This window comes from Arvicanthis niloticus, chromosome 1, assembly GCF_011762505.2.
Source record: "Arvicanthis niloticus isolate mArvNil1 chromosome 1, mArvNil1.pat.X, whole genome shotgun sequence".
Taxonomy (NCBI): Eukaryota; Metazoa; Chordata; class Mammalia; order Rodentia; family Muridae; genus Arvicanthis; species Arvicanthis niloticus.
Window position 1 is genome coordinate 73,767,829 of NC_047658.1, and position 20,860 is coordinate 73,788,688.

Here is a 20,860-nt window from a genome sequence, read left to right on the forward strand (position 1 = left end):
TTTGGGACCCACCTCTCATTTCCTCATTTTTGGGTTAGAGGGACAGCCTTACCAACCAAATCCCATCAAATATCTGTATCTTTAGGGGTACCCCCTTACCCATTGCTTGCTAGTGGTACCAACCTGTCCTATCTCCTCTCTGGCAAGGGACCTCCTTGCCAGAATGGGAACTCTTTTACCTTCATTCCCCTATCCACCTTACCCCAAGCTTCCCAGTCATTCCCCTTCTCCACCAAATCACACAGTCCAACTTACCTTTTCCATTGCCTACCTCCCAGGTGCATCCCTGGGTATAGACACCCAGAATCCTCTATATCCAAACTCCTCTCCCCATGTCATTCAATTATAAAACCTTCTGTGCCTATGTAGAGCATGAAGTGAGGCAGTGACCTCCCGCCTGGTTCTGGTTTTTAGAAAAGTTGTGTCTGTTTGTTTTGTATGTGGCAAACATGGGAGCTGGGTTGGAAATGATTCAGGTTCAGTTGAATGTATGAACAGAGGTGGCCATTGCATGTTTTGCTTCTGACTGATCTCCTTTGGGCACGACCTTTCTGTGATCTGTGTTTATTGGTTTTTGTTTTGCTTTCTCTGCTGCCAGCACCAGTCACCACTCCTAATGTGACGTGCTATGGCTGATTTGATGGCCATGGCTCAAAATTTATCTCAAAATCCAGTTTTCTGGTCACTGGATTCAGTTTAGCAGGGATTCAAATGTCATTTGAGTGTGAATGATATTAATACTGTCCTACTGTATTGGAAAGCTGTCCCTGGAGTTGCATTATGACTCTCTCCTCTAGATCCAAGCATGTTTGTTTAAAAGGTTTCCTCCAAAACCTTTATCCCTTGTCAGGTAGAGCACCTAACCGTGATAGAGAAAGGCAAGCTAAATAAGACAAAATAATTTAAAAGAACTTGCTTTGCAGTAACTGCTCTCAGTAATAACTACTCATGTCTCTGGTAAATGGTTGGTTGGAAGATGCTAAAACTTAAGTTCTGAGGGTCTAAGAAAGTGTTATAAATGTATGAGGATATGAAAACTTAAATTCGTAGGGGCTAAGAAAATGTCTGAGGATGCAGAGGCTAGTCTTGTAAGTTATGTAAAATGCAAGTCATAACTGAATAAGAAAGTAATCCAAGCTAATGGAAACTATTTCAGATTTATTTCCTCCTCGATTTTGAAGGTTCGGAGTTTAAATTGATCAATGGATCAGTGGAGTTTGGATAAATTAATAAAATGCTGACTATAATTACCAGTCACAATCGCAAGATCTTAAATTTCCTTTGGTTATCTTACAAGCATAGACTTAATCGTTCTTTTCACCATGCTAAAAACATCTCTGTCCAATCTATATGTCCAGCTCTCTGGACAGAGAAAAAATGTTCAGTCTTTTTAAACCTATGCTTTGCTATGACTTGAGGGCAGGATACCTGTTAGCTACTTTTTCTACAATGAAGATTTCACTACAGATTACAAGCAATGGCGATCCTAATATATCTAAAGTTTTGTCTTTTATTGTAAAGAAAAAATTCATATGAACTTCAGGAATTCAAGGGAGTCATAAGACTAGGATTCACCTCTCACAGGTCAAATGGATGCCAGATAAGTAAGACCTATGTTTCTCTACTTGCCTATTTCTGGGGGTGTGATTTCTCTCTCCCATGATCTCCCCTCTCCCCCAACTACCAGGACTATTGGCCCAAAAGTTCCAAATGTATAATTTTCCTTTAAGGTCCTAAACTTTAGCTTCTGTCCATAGTCTATACCTGTTTCAGCAGATTTCCTATTGGCTGACAGACACCATCCAGGAATTAGCTGCAGACTACAATCTGCTCCAAATGGCTTCAAGCCCTGGACTTACTGAAAGTTGATTGTGAACCAGTCCAGCTAATGTTATTGTTCTTCACCTGAGTCAGTAAACCAGATGCTTCTGATGAATGTCCCATTGCCTGAATCCCCTCTTGACATTTGACTAGTATTCCAGCCTTCCTGGGCCCTGACAACAATATCCTAATTTCAGCAGGAAGTAGTTACAGAAGAGATCATGTCACCCCGTATCCTTTACAAAAGACTGGAATGTTAGGGCAAAAGAGAACTCCCTGGCATAGGGGACAAAATGGCTACCCATAGTGCCCATCAGGAATCCCAGGAAAGGTACCTGTTAAAATCAAGTAAACCCAAACCAATGAACAGGTAAATTCATTACCTGAAATCATTCTACAATTTGTCAGGGTAATTGACCTGCTTTGTGTAGGACAAATAGGCTATTGTGTGGGTGTGAGAAAAATTGTTTCTTTGTAAGACACTTGAAAACTGTTGGAGAAAATTGGCAAAGATTAGATGTACTAACATTGGAGAAATCTGTCCTCAGGGAGAAAGGTTGCGTCTATGTCAACCAATCCGGTACAGAAAAAGGCAAGATCCAACAACTCCAGACAGATCTGGACCATGTAAGGAACAGCTCAATGCCTCTGGCAAATGGAATATTGACAGTCCGTTATGGAATGAGATACTGTCTTCTAAACCCCTTCTCCTTTTTCTAATTCTACTGAATGCTCCCTGTTTTATAAACTTCTTGTCTAGATTTCTTCAACAAAATTTCAAAAAAAATCAAATCTTTAATCAGTTGTTAAAGGATTAATGATTTAGTTAATTTAATTAATTAAAAGATTATCAGACTCTAGGGACAGAATCAGAGCCCATAAATATACCTCCACAGTGAATATCAAGTTATCCCTATTGACTTCAACATCCCACATAGCAGAAAATAGCCTAATGATTACATCACCCTCTTTTCTGACCCCCGTTTGGTTATCAATAATAAACAAAAGATGGAGGAATATAGGAATATAGGAAACGGGGGCCAAGAAAAGAACACCCTAGCACAGCAAGGAGTTCCCTATAGGAGAACCCTGGATTAGACACAAACCACACCCAAACACCTGTTTTCACAGAGAGATCCTTTACTAAATGGGGAAGAAAAGTTGAAGTGGCTCTTTTACCCTGCCCCTAACTTGACCCAGAGCTCCTAGACTTGGAAATCCACATCCCCATGATTCAGCATTAATAGCCAAATAATGTCTCAGATTTAAGGCCAAGAAATACCTAAGATGGGGCTGTGTTTTTCCACTAGCTCATTGTGCATGCTCCAAAGTTCCTATAAAAGCCAGCCCCTCTGCCCAACCCTCTGCTGTCTCTCTTCCCCTTCAGAGGCAACCACCATTCTGTTTTTTCTCTTTAATAAACCTCTTGTGTAAGTTTTGTTGTGTGACTTTGTGGTATTCCTTGGGCCCCTGACTGCCAAGGTAACTTTGTGCTGCAAAAACCCTTACAGTGAGGTGTAGATTTTTCCCAAAATCTACTAAGGAACTTATAATTTTGGAGTTATTGTATGACAGACTTTTCCTGGTAAGATGCAACAGTAACACACACACACACACGCACACGCACACGCACACACACACATTCGTTCATTCCCACATGAATACGAATATGTCTACTCTCCCCAAAAATGGAACTCACAACATATCAAAATAATAATTATACCAATACTAAATTTGGTGCACCAATGAGCTTTTTATTGAGGTTATCATCAGGAGTATGAGTGCTGGGTTATTTAACAGGAGCAGAGATGACTCAAAAGCAGCTACATCATCAGAAAGCTCACTCCAACATAGGTGATGACTCCTAAAAGCTGCGCCCTTTGAGCTCTTTCTGCAGCTTGCTGGAAGCTCTACCATCCTAATGTCTCTTACTTTTCACAATGGTTGGTTGGTTAGAGTTTCCACTCCCAGATAGTTGATCAAGGACTAGAAGATCTTGTAGTTAGCAGCTGAAATGATAAGTGATTAGTTCCCTTCACTGAGGCAGACTAGTGGGAAAGAAAAGATTCAACAGGAGAGGTAGGCTCACGAGAAATAATAATGGAGGTGAATTTGATCAAAATTCATTATATATGTACATAAAATGATCAGAAACATTATATTAAATTGTTAAAAGGGTACAAAAATTAAGTGAGATTTTAGAAAAGTAAAGAGAGGCAATGTAGGTGAAGGCTAGTTAATGATAGTTGTGTGGGGATGAATAGAGAAGAGTGGGCACAAGCAACTGTTTCCAGGAGATGCTCTGCATGAGAGGGTACAGAACTGGGGCAACATCTGGAAGAAAATTAGCATAAAAAAGGAATATCCAGGGAAGATGAATGTTATCAACTACTGAACTGACAGGGGAAAGAAACCCCATAAAAAGAATAAATTGCTCAAGAGTGAAGAGAGGACTGATGGTTTTGTGGCTTCAGGGTTAGACTCAGATGTTTTGCTGTGCTGCTTTAAAAGACTAAAATAGTATGTTTAAGGGGAAAGGGAAAAGCATAGAAAGAGGTAAATGAGGGGAAATTTTTATGACGTGGAAACTTCTAGTTTCTTTGGAAAGTTAGTTATGTCAAATAATGTTTTGCAGGGGCACACAGGTAAAAGGATGTCTTGCTAAAGAAGACACCCGAAAGAATGTTTTACTGAAGCAGACACAGGTGAAAGGATGTTTTGCTGAAGCAGACACAGGAAAGAATGTTTCCCTGAAGCAGACACAGGTAAAAAGATGTTTTGATACAGCAAACACATAAAAGGACCACCCCCCCCCCAGACACGAGCACTGAGCATTGGTTTGGCTTGCTCTGCCTCATTATTCTTTACTAATGACAAGTGAGTATTGGTTCTCCTTACATAGCATTGTTGAGATCAACTTGTGATAATGCCACCATTGAAAAAACCTTGTCCAAGAATTGCTCATGAAGTTCCTGTGGCATCTTGCTGCATCCGTGCCCTCACCTCAGGCTGGTTGGCAAGTCTTGTGGTTTCTTCAGGATTAAGCTACAGCTGCCTGGTGTTTACCTGCTGTAGCTGCTGATTCATATTTCATGTTTGCTATAGAACTGAAATGCTAACAAAGATTGAGCTCATACCCAAAGAACTATTGCTAACAGGTCCACTTCCCCCATATCCTAACTTCTCTCTTCCACTACCTCTGCTGGGTGGTAGGTTAGAGGAGAGGTTGAACTCTTATTAAAAGTAGGTTGCAAAAAATTTATGCCTACAAATTTATATTCAAAATAAATTTTAAGAATTAAACATAAAATTGATGTTTGCAAAAAAGGACAACTAAGAAATGAGGAAATTAACCAACCAGAACTCCCAATGTCTAAACCACCAGCCTGGGAGCACATAGGGAGAGACCCATGGCTCCAGCAGTATATGTAGGGGAGGATGACAGTGTCAGGCATAGGTGTGTGAGGAAGTTCTTGGTCCAGTGAAGGCTGTACGGCCCAGTGTGGGGGAAATCATGGGTGGGGAGGTGGAAGTAGGCGGGTGGGTGGGGACACATTCTCATAAAAGCAGGAGGAGGGAGGATGGGATAGGGGTTCTTGATGGGAGGGAAATGGGGATAGGGGATCACATCTGAAATGTAAATAAAATATCCAATAAAAAATGTGAAAAAAAAAGAAATGAGGAAATTGAGCCTGAAAAGATAGAATAATTGGTTTCATTGAGGTCAAAGAGTGTTGAACTGGGATTAAAAAGAATGAGCCCTGGAGAATAAATAATGATGTGTCAAGGATTAAATGCCTGAAAGCTAGATTAAGAATAATTTGAATGTAATGATACAACTTTCAATTCAAAGGCATTTCCAAGGGCTGAAGTAGTAGGGATGCAGCTGTTTAAGCTTTGAAAGACTAGTCAGAATACTTAAAATGGAGCTACCTCAGGCATCCATGTGAATAGAAAGGTAAATGTCTGAGTTAAAAACAATTTACCATCTCAGTTTCACTGAGACCAATTTCTTACTTAGGTTTTCCTCTTGGGGATCTACAATCACGTACTGGATGATGTTAAATCAGGACCAACCTTGATCAGAACTAGTGCAGCAGATGCTGGCTGTTAACTAGAAGCCCTGCTAGAATTGTCTACTTCTGTGCACAGTTTAATATTCTCATGTCATGGTGGATATGAACTAAAAGGTATCCAAAATATAAATGTTTAAGTGCATTAAAGAGAAAGCAGTAAAGTTTCTTATGACATTGTCTTATGTATCACAAAATGATACTTCCATTTTTACTGATTCAAGAAATCAGTAAGATCTGTCTAGAGACAAAGGGAAAAATCAAGGCACACATCTTGATGCAGAAGCAAATGATAGCACAGATAAGTGTACAGGACACAAAAAATATTGTATCATTCTTGGAAAATAATACTAAATGAATTTATCTTCTAGTTGCAACTGCACATATATTCTCCTATAACCATTTCCACTGTAGAATTAGTTAAAACCCAGAACTCATAGAAGTTGAGAAAAGACTAGTTGCAGAGACTGGAGCACAGAGAAAAGGGGGTGAAAGAGTAGTTGGAAAAGGGTACATTATTAGAAGAATAGGATCTGGGTTCTATGATTCACTGAAGCAAATAGTTGAGAATAATGATCAAGCACCATACTTCTGTCTACTTGATATACAATGTGTGATACACATATGAACTCACAAAACTTCCAAAGATCAAGGCAGGTAAAACTTCCAGTTGGTGGGGGGCTGCCCAGGCCTACCTCTGGCTGAGGTACTATAGGTGGTTGACAGATGCTGGGGGAGGCAGAGTCACTTTTTTTTTGGTGAAGTAGCTACTGATAGGTTGTCTATGCTCCAGTGGATGGTCCCATAACCCTGCACTCATGGACAGCATTAATTTGGTTCAATAGGGTAATACATTTATTATTAATTAAATATTATTATAATAAATATTATTAATTATTATAACTGAGATGGTAAATATATATTAACCTGATATATAGTTATATATGTCATTAAGTGATTATTAACCTATAATTATATCTGAAATTATTTTTGAGCCTGTTCTCTGCTGGAGAAAGTTGTAGGCTCAAAAGTTTCTGTTCATTGAACAATGCCTATCTATGCTCCTTTAAGCAGTCGCCGATGATGTTATGTTTATAAGCACTTCCAGTGACTCTGAGTTCTCTCTGTTGTGGGTTTGTCTCCATTAAACAAACATCATACTTAAATACTTTCTATATTGTCTACTGTATAATCTGGGCAAAGAATTATACTGTTACAGGGTAATATATTTTAAGATTCTTAGAAACCTCTTTGTCCAGATGAAAAGGTTTTATTACTTGCACTCTTAATATTTCTGTTTTGAACAAAGAATATTCTTAGAGCCATTTGCTATACATGATACTATATCCTGCTGCCATATTTTGCTTGTAGAGTCTTTCATTATTTGGAAATACTGGAGAGGGGGGCATTTTGATTTGAACATAGCCAGCCCTGGCACTTTTACATTTAGTCTGCTTGAAACAAATAATTTCATTTTATCTTGTCTCTTAATCTCATAACATGTAGTAAAATAATACTATACATTCAGCACTACACTACAACATTCTTCATCCAATGCACCAGTGAACTGAGTGCATTTCTGTCCTCCATATTACTACTAGACTTGTCTAGAGTCTCAGACTGATGTCCAAGTTGAGTCACTAATACAGATTGCAGGTCTTATTGGTTATCAGAATCAACATTAGGGCCATACACTAGAATGTTTAGAAATGGCTTCATGTGTTGCTCAGGGTGCACATATCATAGTAGTTGGGGTCCAAAGGGAATTTAGTAAAATCAAGCTCATTAAGAGACCCAGATGAAAACTGCAAAATTTCTTTTAATGATATAATTATACAAGCCCTCAAAGGTCATTTCTACTGAACATTATTTGTCAATGAATGCCACAGTTCAGCCTATATTCAATGCCAAGAGCCTGTAAAGTTTTCTCCCCCCCCCCACCCCCACCCCCCCCAGAAGGCAGCAGCTGAAGGGAAGCATCGGTGATTGGGGCCATGCTGATTGCAGACAGCTGGTGACAGCAATGGGCCATTTATGGGGTCAAAGCTACTGACAAAACAAAACTTAAATATCTGGGGCTGACAAGAATGCCCAGTGAGAAACTCTGAACTCTTTTAACTCTTAAGTGTACATATGAATAGAAAGACAGGTATACATTTAGTAATTAATTCCTGCTGGCAGCAGCAGAGAATTAAGTAAGGATTGTTAGATTTCCTTTCTCTCTGGTCCAGGAGTCACCATACCTCTCACTGGCCAGGTGAGAGGGAGACTTGAAACAATGAACTCTGTGAACCAGGAAAAGAAAGCCATAGTCAAAAACTTTCACATAAACAAATATGCACAGACACACACATTCATATACACATTCATATCAGGCCCAACCACCTCTCTCATCTACTCCACAAGTATTTACACACACACACACACACACACACACACACACACACACACACACACACACACACACACACACAGAGTGGATAGATCAAAAGCCCCCATGAGTAGGTTTAATTGAGAAGCACCAGCACTGAAAAAGCAAACTCATTCTGGGTGAAAAACAAGCTTCAACTTTTATTGCTAAGAGGAAGAAAAAGCTTATATCTCTTTATTGCTGAATGAAAGAAACCCCAGTCTATAAGAAAAAAAGCACTGTCCTTATCAGCAAGAAAAAAAAATACCTGTTTCATGCTAATAAAAGCCTGCTTGCTCTCTCTGCTCTGCCTGCTTATTATTATCATTCTTAGTTTTTATATATTTTCAGGATACATGATCACATGATATTCCAAGCTTCTTTTTCAAGTTCACAAGTTTAAATCATAGATTGAAGAAGTTACAGCAGAAATATTTACATGTGTTTTCATTAAGACTAGTTATCTAATTAAACATTCATTATCTGCCACTAGCTCCACAATCATTAAGAGTTTAAAACAATTTTTGTGTCACAAGTTAGCTTGGTTTTGTCAATAGGCAAATCATCTTCCTCGTGTCTCATTAGTTTTGAAGCTTTACATAAATAAATCCAGTCAATATTTTATTTTCTGCCCTTGTACCAACAATAAATTGTCAATTCTGAGTTTATGACCTTAGTTATCAGATAATGGTTTCACCACCAGCCTAGAAGAAATGATTTCCATAATCCCAATTTGATTTCAAATCTCCTTTCTATTTTAGTGTAATTAGCTTGTGACACATGAAGTTTTATAGAGCCCTAATTGCACCCTTTTCTGTAGGGGGCTCAAAATTACTAGTATAAATTTAGGAATTCTATTGAATCATTATTAGGAATTATGAAATCATCAGTCTCTATACATAGCATCACAAAACAATACTTCTTTGTTGATCTTCAGAAAATCTGACCAATAGAGTGAAACAATGCTCAGGGATCATTACATTATATAATAGTGACAGGAAAGGTATATCATAAGTATGAATCAATCCTGAGGTGACATTTCTGAAAGTCTTGCAATTCAGAATTATCCATTTCAGACATTCAAAACGATGAGTCATCCATCTCCAGAAAGTCACTTGCATGCCTTTAGCCTTTTCTAGATAGCTCCTGACAATTCAAGATGATTAGACTGTAAATATTGCCATGGAAATTACAAGAAGTTCATAGTACAAGTAAATATGGACATTTAAAGGTATTGTTGTGACTTCACTGGAAAATAAAATCTGCCACACTGAATAATTAAAGGAAAATTTATATAGATATTAAAATTTCCAATAATCATGGCATCAGTCTATTTTTGTCATTGTTCTTGTTTTGTTTTGTAGAAAATAGTACTGTACACAAGTAGAAAAAATGTTCAAGGAAAAATGTCTCAGGCTGAGAGAAATCTAAAATAAGTAGAGGCAATCAATAATATATATGAATATGAGGCTTAAGGGTCAGAATTTTTTGGTAAATGGTTAATGTTAAGTAACAATTATGTGGAACTGTCGCAGACCACACACTGTCAATGTTGGAACCCACACAGCCAAAAGCCTTGGGGGCTAAATTGTTAGAGCCCGCACTGCCCTAAGCTGCTCCAGTCTGCAAGTCTGGGTTCAGCAAGAAAGAGAGTGAGGACGGATGTGAAGAATGGAGACCAGACAGAATGTGATTCAATCCCATTTATTCTTCAGTCTCTCTTCTTCTCTCCAAGTCCCTAGTTCCTAGCACCAAGTCTCAGGTCCTAATCCTAGTTCCAGCTATAATAAGTCTCAAGTCCTAAGTCTAATTCTAAGTTGCTAGTCTCTTTCCCAGTTCCAAGTTTTAAGTTCCAAGTTTCAAGTGTCTGTCTTCTGTCTGTCTCTACCTTTTATATGTCTCACTTCTAAGTCACGCCTTTTAGTCACGCCCTTAAGTCACATTTTTAAGTCTTGTCTCTAAATCACACCTTTAAGTCAAGCCTTTAAGTCTCACACCTTTAAGTTTCACATACTCAAGGGGAAATCCTGGGTATCTAAAACAAGATGTTATCAGAGTGTGCTCAGTTGTTGTAGGCTGTTGTAAACAAGTCTCTTGTCAGGGTATATGGCTCAAAATGGCTGCAAGGATGATAGCCGCCTTCTGTCGGCTCTCCACATGGAACAAAGAAGAATGCTACTTTTAATCCAGAAAATCTCAAGAACTAACTCTTTGGAATTTGTCAAAAAAACTGGAACTTTTTGATCTGGAAGTGACAGAGATTTCTTGGGCATAAAAATCTTCTAATAAATCATTACATACTTCAGAGGTTCATTAAAATAAGAGTGAACCTAATGTTTAAATTTTATCAAGTCCTAAAATCCAGAATAGTTCAGAAAACCACTGTCTTAAGGGATTTCATTTCAGAGAATATTCTTTCAAAAGAGTAATCATTTGCTGGTTCCAGTTGTCATCTGAAAAGTATCCTACAGAAATTTGCCATATTCTGAAGTTTTTATTAATCTATTCTAACTTGTTTTTAATTATAACCTGTCTTCATTCTATGTATTCAGTATGCTGTATCATACGTCTTGAAAGTATTATTTGATTTTATACTTGATGTCAGCCCAAAGGCCAAGAGATGATTAAAAATCTTACTTAAAATGAGAGCTAAACCTGCCTTTTCTCTATCTTGTCATGCAAGATGTCTTCTTCAGTTCTTATTTAGTTTTTGTAAACATGGGTTTATCTTCCACACTTTCTATTACCCAGAGTAGCTTTTCTACAACTTTATATAAATTTAAGTCAGCATTATGGTTATTCGACCATTAAGAAATATGAAATGCTCCTAAATTGATATCATTGACTGTTATCTTTCTCAAGCCCTCAATGTCCTGTCAATGGTTGACTTTGGGTATGAATAGGAGGTTGATTTTGTCACGAATCTGCTTGGTTTTTACCCCATAAATGATTGGGTTGATGGCAGGAGGGATGGCTACATAGAGGTTTGCAAACAGTATATGGAAGGAGTGGGGAATATTGTGACCAAAACGATGGGCAAGGACAGAGAATATGGCTGGTGTGTAGAATATAAGAATGACACAGACATGGGAACCACATGTGCTAAGGGCTTTCTGGCGGGCATCCCGGGAGGGAAGGTTAAAGACAGCACGAAGAATAACAGTGTAGGAGATGCCAATCAAGATCAAATCTGACATGACAGTCATTATAGGTACTGCAAAACCATACCAGATATTGATGGAAATGTCAGCACAGGCCAGACGAGCAATACCTATGTGCTCACAGTATGTGTGAGGAACAATGAGCTCTCTGCAGAAAGGCAGTCGTTTTAGCAAGAACACACATGGGAAGATGATACAAAAGCTCCTGCTGATAATGGCCACCACAATCTTAATAACAATTTGATGGGTGAGGATGGTGGTGTATCTTAGAGGGAAGCAGATAGCAACATAGCGATCAAATGCCATGGCCAGCAGGATAGCAGAATCCATGGCAAAGCTGAAATGAAGGAAAAACATCTGAGTAAGACATCCAAGAAATGTGATGTGTTGAGGACCCAGCCAGAAGATGCTGAAGGTTTTGGGAACACATGTATTACACAGGATGAGATCTGTACCAGCCAGCATGGAGAGGAAAAAGAACATGGGCTCATGCAGGCTGTGCTCCATAAAAATGAGGTAGAGTAGGATGCTGTTGCCTGCAAATGCCACAAGGTAGATAATAAAGAAGGGAATACCAATCCATATGTGGAACTGCTCCAGCCCTGGGATTCCCAAGAGGATGAAAAAGCCTGGATTGAAGCTGCTGAGGTTGAATGTAGCCATTATGGGCATGGGTTAAATGATCCTCCTAACCTGAAAATGAAATGGCATGATAGTTACAATGATACAGGCAAACTTTCCCAATATCATTCCCTCTCAGAAATCATCACTTTATCCCTCTCCTCTTCTATTTATGAATAAACATTTGCCAAATTTTCAGTCATTTAATATCATTGAACTGTTTTCCTGGAGACTTAAGTCATATGACTGAATCAGTCCTGACAGCAACCCAATGAAGTTTCCTTGGAAATTTTGTGCATTAAATAATACCACACAAAGAATGAATTAGGTAGGTTGCTCAGCGATAGAGCATTTGCCTAACATGTACAAGGTCCTATGTTTAATTCCCACAAATGCAAACATATATATTTTAAACTATGTTAAATATTATTCAGAGATCCATTTAATTAACCAGTTGCTAACTGAAGCTTCACAGAGACAGACTCAGTGTCTGAAACCTAAGCAGATTCTCCAGTGTCTTCTTCCCTGCTTCTCTACACTCAACTATACTAGATCCTCTGTGTCTGCCCTGGTATTCATAATTGCTATAGAAGGTTCAGGCATAAATCAGAAGCATGTGCTAAGCTTCCTCCATCAAACTTTAAGTGTCAGCGGCTTATCCCACTCTTTAAACATTTCTAGGCTGAAGTCTACTCAAGAGAAGACAGAGTCTAATAAATGACTATACCAGATTTGTTTCAAGAAAATAAAGGCAACCTATTATGCACAATGAAGACAAATCTCAGAAATAGACACTCAGGCTCTTGGCAACACTACACAACAGTACTCTTGTCTCTGTCTCTTTAATGACTCATGCTTGTGCAAATTCATTGAATCAGAGAGCCTATCTTTTAAAAACTCTCACATTTTGTGATCTGATATACAACTCTTTTACTCCAATGCCAGTACCTCTCATGTTTATTATTTCTATTTTTTCTCTTGTGAATATTGGAATTCTATAGTGCTATGTCTTTATTGTTTTCCCACTATGCAAAATGTACTAAGTGGTGATCACTTAGTGATCTACACTAATAATGTAACATTAACTGGACCCCTATGATGAACATTCTAAAGTTTTTGATGCTAAAATGCAGTGATGTTACAGTTCTGATATTGAATTCCTTGGTTTTGGAATTATGTATCCTCCACCTGTGCTCTTCATCCAGATTACTGTATTGGTCTTTTTCCTGTTCCAACCTCATTCCTACTATAATATTTTCAAGTCAAAGACTGTTCAACATAATCAGTTTTCCATGTCTTCAAATTGTCTTAGTCATATCTACCCCACACTAAGGATTCCTCCTCACCTCTAAATGATTATCAGATTGCAAGTGCTCACTGTGTCTGTATGCAACTTACACTGACTGCTCTAACCTACATACCATCCACTCTTGCTGAAATATCTGCTTGCTAACATAAATGCATCTGTTTTTTTCATTTGCAGTTATAAGTTGAGAAAAGATTCAGAAAGGATTTTCAGAAAATACAAAGATGCAAGACATATTTTAAAAGTATGTCCCAATTTACTCCTTGTAGTTTACCTGACATCAAGGCTGACCTTGGAAGCAGGGGCTTACTGTTCCTGGAAAAAAAGATGAGAACTAAGATCTATCTGTTCTAACCACAGAATAAAGAAGGTTAGGATCCAGTCACTCCCAGAAAGGAAGATACAACCAGGCTGGTGTCAACAATGGTTCTCACTTAGATAGGCAACATCTCCATTACAAGAAGATCCAACTGCAGGAACTTTTAATCTATCAAGGTGCTTTAACATGAGTTCAGTTAAAGGTACAAGGATTCCTGTTGGATATTCCAAACTTGTGTATGAACTACCTTCCCCACATGTCACACATCTATAAATATACACCTAGATGATGTCTGTAGAAAAAAGTAAAAAGCTTAAAATCCTAGATGTAGTAGTACATTACTTTATTCCCAGTCCTTGGGAGACTGGAACAGGAGGCTCATCAATTTGAGAACAGCCTTGTTACACAGAAATGTAAGAAAAGGAAAATAAAGGAGATAACAAATTTCATGACAAAATTACAGTAACTAAAGATGACTCTTAATGAAGCCATATGATTCTATTAATATTCAAAGTATTCTTAAGAGATTACAAAGCTAAAGCCCATTGATCCAAAGAAACTTGGTAATGGGTATTAATAATTAAGTCACCATAAAAGATGAAAAGAAAATTCTGTCCTCTCATTAAAGTTGCTGTAAAATAGATAAGTGGCACTACTTAGCCCCTTAAAAGAGACTTCAAGAGGCTGATTATACTCAGTTATGTGAAGTGTCTGGTGAAATAAGGAGGTGATATAGCTATTTTTGTAAAAAATTTACTGTCAAGCATTCCTGAAGATTAATTTAGCTGTATGTATCCAATAAATAAATAAATAAATAAATAAATAAATAAATAAATAAATGGAACATACACATTCTCCTAGTGGCTTCAAATACAGAAATGTTTCTGAAGAAGATGTTATGCAAATACATAAGGTTATATGTGACAATAATTAAATTACATTATGAATTCAAATAAAATTATAATGTATACAATGAACATTGTCAGAGTGACGCACATTAACACTTCAACTGAGAATATATAGTGTGTTCATTTACAGTGTAAGAAGAGACTTTATGCAGACTTTAAGAAGAATGATGTAAAGCTATGCACATGAAAGTCAAAAATCAATGGAGTATTTTTGTTAAATAAAAACCAACTGGAGCACACAGCTACTGAATGTTATTAGCACTGATTGAAAGTCTCAGCATTTGCATCAATATAAGTCAGCTGTCCTAAGGGTATATTAATGGGCACATCATTTTGAAGGTTAAGTGGGAAAGAAATGTTTAACTTTTAGCTTTTATATACATATATGTATAAATACATTTGGTGTCATATATATATATATATACTTTGTATTAAAGTGAAACTTTTTCTGGGCATGGTGTCTCGTGCTTTTAATCCCATCACCTGGGAAGGAATGGCAGGCATATGAATTCCAAATCAGCCTGGTCTACATAATAAGTAAAAAAACATTTTCTGTGTGAATAATGATGAAAATGATACACTTAAGTGAGAATGAAAACTAAGGGCCACTGAGATGGCTGTGAAGTTACATGTGCTTGCTGGCTACCAAACCTTACTCTCTGAGTTCCATTCCCAAGACCCACTTAGTTATCAGAGAGAATTGACTCTTCACATCATCTTCTGAAATGTTTTGGCAACTGAAGCAAAACAGATGAAACTCAGAAAAAATAAATTGACAAATATTGTTCACGAGTACTCAGAAATGTAAATAAACTAACTTACACAAAGTAAATAAAAAAGATTCTCAGAAATTATTTCCTTCCAAGTAATGCCTCATTCAGACAGTTTAAGATGATTTTTATTCTGTTTGCTTTGCTTTCATGGTGTAGGAACTGAACCCAGGGCTTCACACGTGATTTGCAAGCACCTTATCTAATTGTATTCCCAAATCTATCTTACACTTAAGAAATAACTCAAGGAATTCTCAAGTAATTAATAGGCCTACAGAAACTTAAAAGTCTTCTATGCTTACTTTACAAAGCTACTTGAAGCATTTTGTGCGAACCTAGGCATTCATTCATTCAATCACTCAAATAAGGGTTCTCTGTTGGCTGGAGACAGCTTGGTGACAGTGCTTGCCTTGTACACACAAGGTCCTGGGTTGAATGCCTAGGTTTTTGTATGTTTGTTTGTTTCTTTTTGTTTTTTCAATTTTCTTGAATAAATATGTCTCCACATGAACTAGATCATAATTATAATCTGTAGAAAGTAGTTATTTTAAAATGCTCTACTGAGGTAAACAGTGGCAGCCTGGATTACTCTAACAAGAGAGATTAATACATTAATTTGTAACATGTAGGGACATAAACAGTAAGACTCCTCTGTCCTTAGGAGCCTCAAAGGTGTTATAAACAAGAAAGGTCATGGCTATGAACTTCAAGCCAGGTTTTCACTTGTTGCTATTTTGTTGTTGTTGTCCATAGATCCCATATTTTAGCTTCAGAAAGTAACTTTAACAGTTATTTAAAAAAGGCTGACTTTTTTTTTTTTTTGCTATCTGCCAAGACTAACAAGTTCATGTTAACTTGAGAACACATTTCTTGAGTGTTTGAGTCCTTCCTGTATTTTTGGCACTCTTGCGAGCATCCCATCTGCAATACATGAGTGAAGAATTTCCATGACTCTCTTGGTTCTCTACCAGCCTCTTGGTGTGATTGACTTAGTTGTAGATCTATGGTTCTGAGACGGCACTCTAAAGACTGCTAATAATTCCCTTTTCCCAGACAAATTATTACATTAACAACAGACCTAGGTGAGACTTTCAGTGGGAAAGGTTCATACGGCCTTTCTCCACATCACAAGTGAGATAATTTCAGTTTACTGTGTTACCCCAACTGAAAAACCACCACCCTGATCTGCTCAAATTTATTTCTTTTGCTGAAAACATATACTTATCCACTGTCTACCAAATTTGCTCACCATATGAAAGTGGGAAAATATTTCTAGGCATTCATGATTATCTAATCACAGTGGTAATTATACTATTTTATTTGTTTCCTGATACTCTCACATTTAGGAAGCTGTAAACTTTAAAAAGCTAGAAATCATGGGTGTTTGTTTTATCTCCTTGGGATGCTGTCTCACTGAATGCATATAGTATGAACAAGTGAAGGGGGGCTACTTGACACAGTAATTAATTTGATCAGTCAATAACTACCATTTATGTTATACATAAAGTTATTCTTGTTCCCACCCATGAGATTCACCCACCTCTCCCTGTCAATCTTCTATCACAACACCCCACCATAATAGAGAAGACAGGCTCCTGAAATTTACCTCTGAGAATTGCAAGATCTGGAAGGGCATGAATATTAGCTCCGGACATTTAAATACTTCTGGACTGGTGAAAGGTTTCACCATGTATCCACCAGAGCCAGATCTCCTCACTAAAGGATAATCTCTGAAGAGACTCATCTAGATATGGGAAATTAGTACCTTCTCCAATTATCATTAAAATCCTAAGGTCCTAAGGCCCATTCCAGAAATTATATTTGCGTTAAGTATGTATGTTATCCCATGGTGTGCAGAGAAAGTAACTACCTTGTACTTGGTCCCATCACCACCAAAAAGAGTGTGTTCACAAATACAAACCTCTGCTTGCTTATATAAAATAACATGTAAGTCTCCACAGTGGTATTGCAGTCTCCAATCTCCAGATGTGGTCTTCCAGTCTCCAATCTCCAGATGGATGCCTGCAGTTTGGTATGTCCAAGCCAAAAAAAAAAAAAAAAAAAAAAAAAAAAAAAAAAAAAAAAAAAAAAAAACCATTGTGAATGCATATTTTCATTAAAGGTTCTCATGTTCTTAGGGTTAGAACATTTGCCTTCCCCAAAAGTGTGAAAATGCTTTGAGGAGAGCATTAGGATGCACTAAGATTTAAATTGATAGACATTTTTTTACATTATTGTTTTATGTGATTATATGCTGTAGAAATATAATCAAGGTTCTAATCTGACTCTTTCTATTTCATACAGCCCACCTTTGTCACAGTTCTTCACTCCACCAGTTCTATTTCTCTCCGGATCTAGCAGTTTGACTTTAGGAGTTTTATCCTGCTTCTTACCAGCGTATGCCTTGGAGATCTGGTCCTTTTGCAAAAACAGAGTTAAGACTAGAGAGTGCAAAAATGTAGCAAGGAAAAGGCAGATGAAAAAGCTGCAAAAGCAGTCTCAATGTCACGATAGACAGACAAAGGAACAAAAGTAGCATACAGGGGACCATGCTCACAGCAAGGAGGAGCCAATGCAAAACCTAGAAGGGGGAGTGTTGATAAACATCCTAGTCTTCTCCAGGGATCATATACTAGTAGAAGCAGATAACCTCGAAGCCTGCGAGAATTAGGTACCAAACTTTCAAGTTAGCCTAGGACATGAGCAAATATAAAGTTGAATTAACACCTTGATTCCTTAAGAGCCTATCCTGCTCATGCTAGTGGAAGTTTGGGGATCTTAGAAGGAAAGGGAGTGTACAGTGAAAGGATAGAATATATTTTCTTTTTCCTTAGCATGGACAGCACTCCAATAAGGGTTGAACTCAGTGAAGAAAATCAAAATATATGTTTTTAATGTTCACATGATGAGGGGGAATTCAAAAAGAAAGAAGCAAAGATTCAGGAATTATTGTATGTTTTTAAGCTTTTTTTTTTTTTTTTTGAGATATAGTCAGCCATTACCAGTACTAAATTAGGTGTTTTAACAAAACCTGCTGGATTCAGATTCCTCTTATCTTCTCTGTATAGTATTATTTCTCCTCAGATAGTAGATACCACACTTCTAGAATGTTATTTTCCTGATATGCTAACAGGCAAGTTACAGCGTGACCTCTCTAGGTTTTGTTTCTTGCTTTGGGATAGAATTCTAGGTTCCATGATCTTCTTTAAAGAAAAATTTTATCTCTCACAGCATGCTTCCAGGAGATATGTGAGGGAAGAAGAAAGAGAAAGGAAAGAAATCTGAAGGAACATTTTGCTTCCTGAAACCTTTCTCACTTCATTTGTTCAAAGTAATTGCATGCCAAGGAGCTGCACTTTGGGGAATCATGCCTAAGCACCAAGAGAGACATTGCTGAGTGATTGATTTACAGGGTTCATAAAGTAAGACCTAGGATTCCCACATTCCAAATACAAAATTCCTTAAACTTCTTGTTTTTGTTATCTTCTATATCCATGGATGTAAGAAACTTTATCATGCATGTTCAATTAGTACCATTGAACTGAAATAAACTCTTTTGGAAATCTAGAAAACAAACCACTGGGAACATTTCTGGCATTAGCGGCAATCTTTGCAGGTTCGATGCAGTCTGTGTTTCCAAACTTCAGCACCACATGGATCTCCCACCTTCCCCGTGTGATAAATCAACACTAACTTTGGTTGAGCCCATTTGTCAGAGAATAGGATAGTAACCTATCAGATAGAGGGCTAATATCCAATATATACAAAGAACTCAAGAAGTTAGACTCCAGAGAAGCAAATAACCTTATTAAAATGGGGTACAGCGCTAAACAAAGAATTCTCAACTGAGAAAACTTGAATGGCCATGAAGCACCTAATAAAATGTTCAACATTCTTAGTAATCAGGGAAATGCATATGAAAATAACCCTGAGATTCCACCTCACACCTGTCAAAATGGCTAAGATCAAAAACTCAGGGGACAGCAGAAGCTGTCTAGGATGTGAAGAAAGAGGAACCCTCCTCCATTGTTGGTGGGATTGCAAGCTAGTACAACCACTCTGGAAATCAGTGTGGTGGTTTCTTAGAAAATTGGACACAGCACTACCTAAGAATCCAGCTATACCACTCCTGGGCATATACCCAGAAGATGCTCCAACATATAACAAGGACCCATACTCCACTATGTTCATAACAGCCTTATTTATAATAGAAGCTGCAAACAACCCAGATGTCTTTCAACAGAGGAATGGATACAGAAAATGTGGTACATTTACACAATGCAGTACTACTCAGCTATTAAAAACAATAAATTCATGAAATTCTTAGGCAAATGGATAGAACTAGAAAATATCATCCTGAATGAGGTAACCCAATCACAAAAGAACACAGATGGTATGCACTCACTGATAAGTGGATATTAGCCCAAATGTTTGGAATATCCAAGATACAATTCACATACCACATGACGCTCAAGAAGAAGGAAGGTCAAAGTGTGTGTGCTTCCATCCTTCTTAGAAAAAGGAAAAAATACGCATGTGAGCAAATAAAGAGACAAAATGTGGAGCAAATACTGAAGGAAAGGTCATCCAAACACTGCCCAAACTTGGGATCCATCCCATATACAGTCACCAAAACAAGACACTATTGTGGATCCCAAAATGTGCATGCTGACAGGAGCCTGATATAGCTTTCTTCTGAGAGGCTCTGCCAGAGCCTGACAAATACAGAGGTGGATGCTTGCAGGCAACCATTGGACTGAGCATGGGGTCCCCAATGGGGTCCCTAATAGAGGAGTTAGAGAAAGGACTGAAGGAGCTGAAGGGGTTTGCAATCCCATAGGAAGAACAATAATATCAACCAACCAGACCCTCCAGGACTCCCAGGGACTAAGCCACCAACTAAGGAGTACACATGGAGGGACCCATGGCTCCAGCTGCATATGTAGCAGAGGATGGCCTTGTTGGGCATCAATGGGAAGGAAGGCCCTTGGTCATGTGAAGGCTCAATGCCCCAGTGTAGGGGAATGTTAGTGGGAGCGAATGGGTGGGTGGGGAAGTACCCTGATAGAAGCAGGGAGAGAAAGATGGGATAGGGGGCTTGTGGAGAGGAAACTAGGAAGAGGGATAACATTTGAAATGTAAATAAAGAAAATACCAAAAGACAGTAACTTCTTTCTGTGGAGTAAATCTCTAGTACAGATAAAATTCAGGCTCAACAGCCATAAATACCCAGCCCCAGTATTCAGTTTAACCCTTCCAGCAGGGAAATCTTTCACATAACCTCTCACCAATTCAACAAGGAAATCTATATTTGAAGTCCAGAGCTGGAATTCAGTTCTTGCTCTGTTCTCTCTGTCTTTAGTGCTGCATGGCAATGTGTAAGTGCCTCAGTAATTAGTTTTCACACTCGTGAATGTATAAAAGTAATTTGGAAATATTTAAAGGCAAGTTGCAGAGTCAGACATGGCAAC

At 37.9% G+C, this 20,860-nt stretch overlaps 1 protein-coding gene across 1 annotated transcript; it reads right to left on the minus strand.

The window, feature by feature from the left end:
• Nucleotides 1-8,481: 8,481 nt before the first annotated feature.
• On the minus strand, nucleotides 8,482-17,955 carry LOC117721903 (olfactory receptor 52H1-like). The gene is made up of 3 exons (XM_076939841.1): nucleotides 17,783-17,955; nucleotides 17,311-17,411; nucleotides 8,482-12,158 (listed from the first exon to the last, which is right to left on the minus strand). Exon 3 carries the CDS (start codon nucleotides 12,135-12,137, stop codon nucleotides 11,181-11,183), a length of 957 nt encoding a protein of 318 aa, XP_076795956.1. The 5' UTR covers nucleotides 12,138-12,158; nucleotides 17,311-17,411; nucleotides 17,783-17,955; the 3' UTR covers nucleotides 8,482-11,180.
• Nucleotides 17,956-20,860: the final 2,905 nt, after the last annotated feature.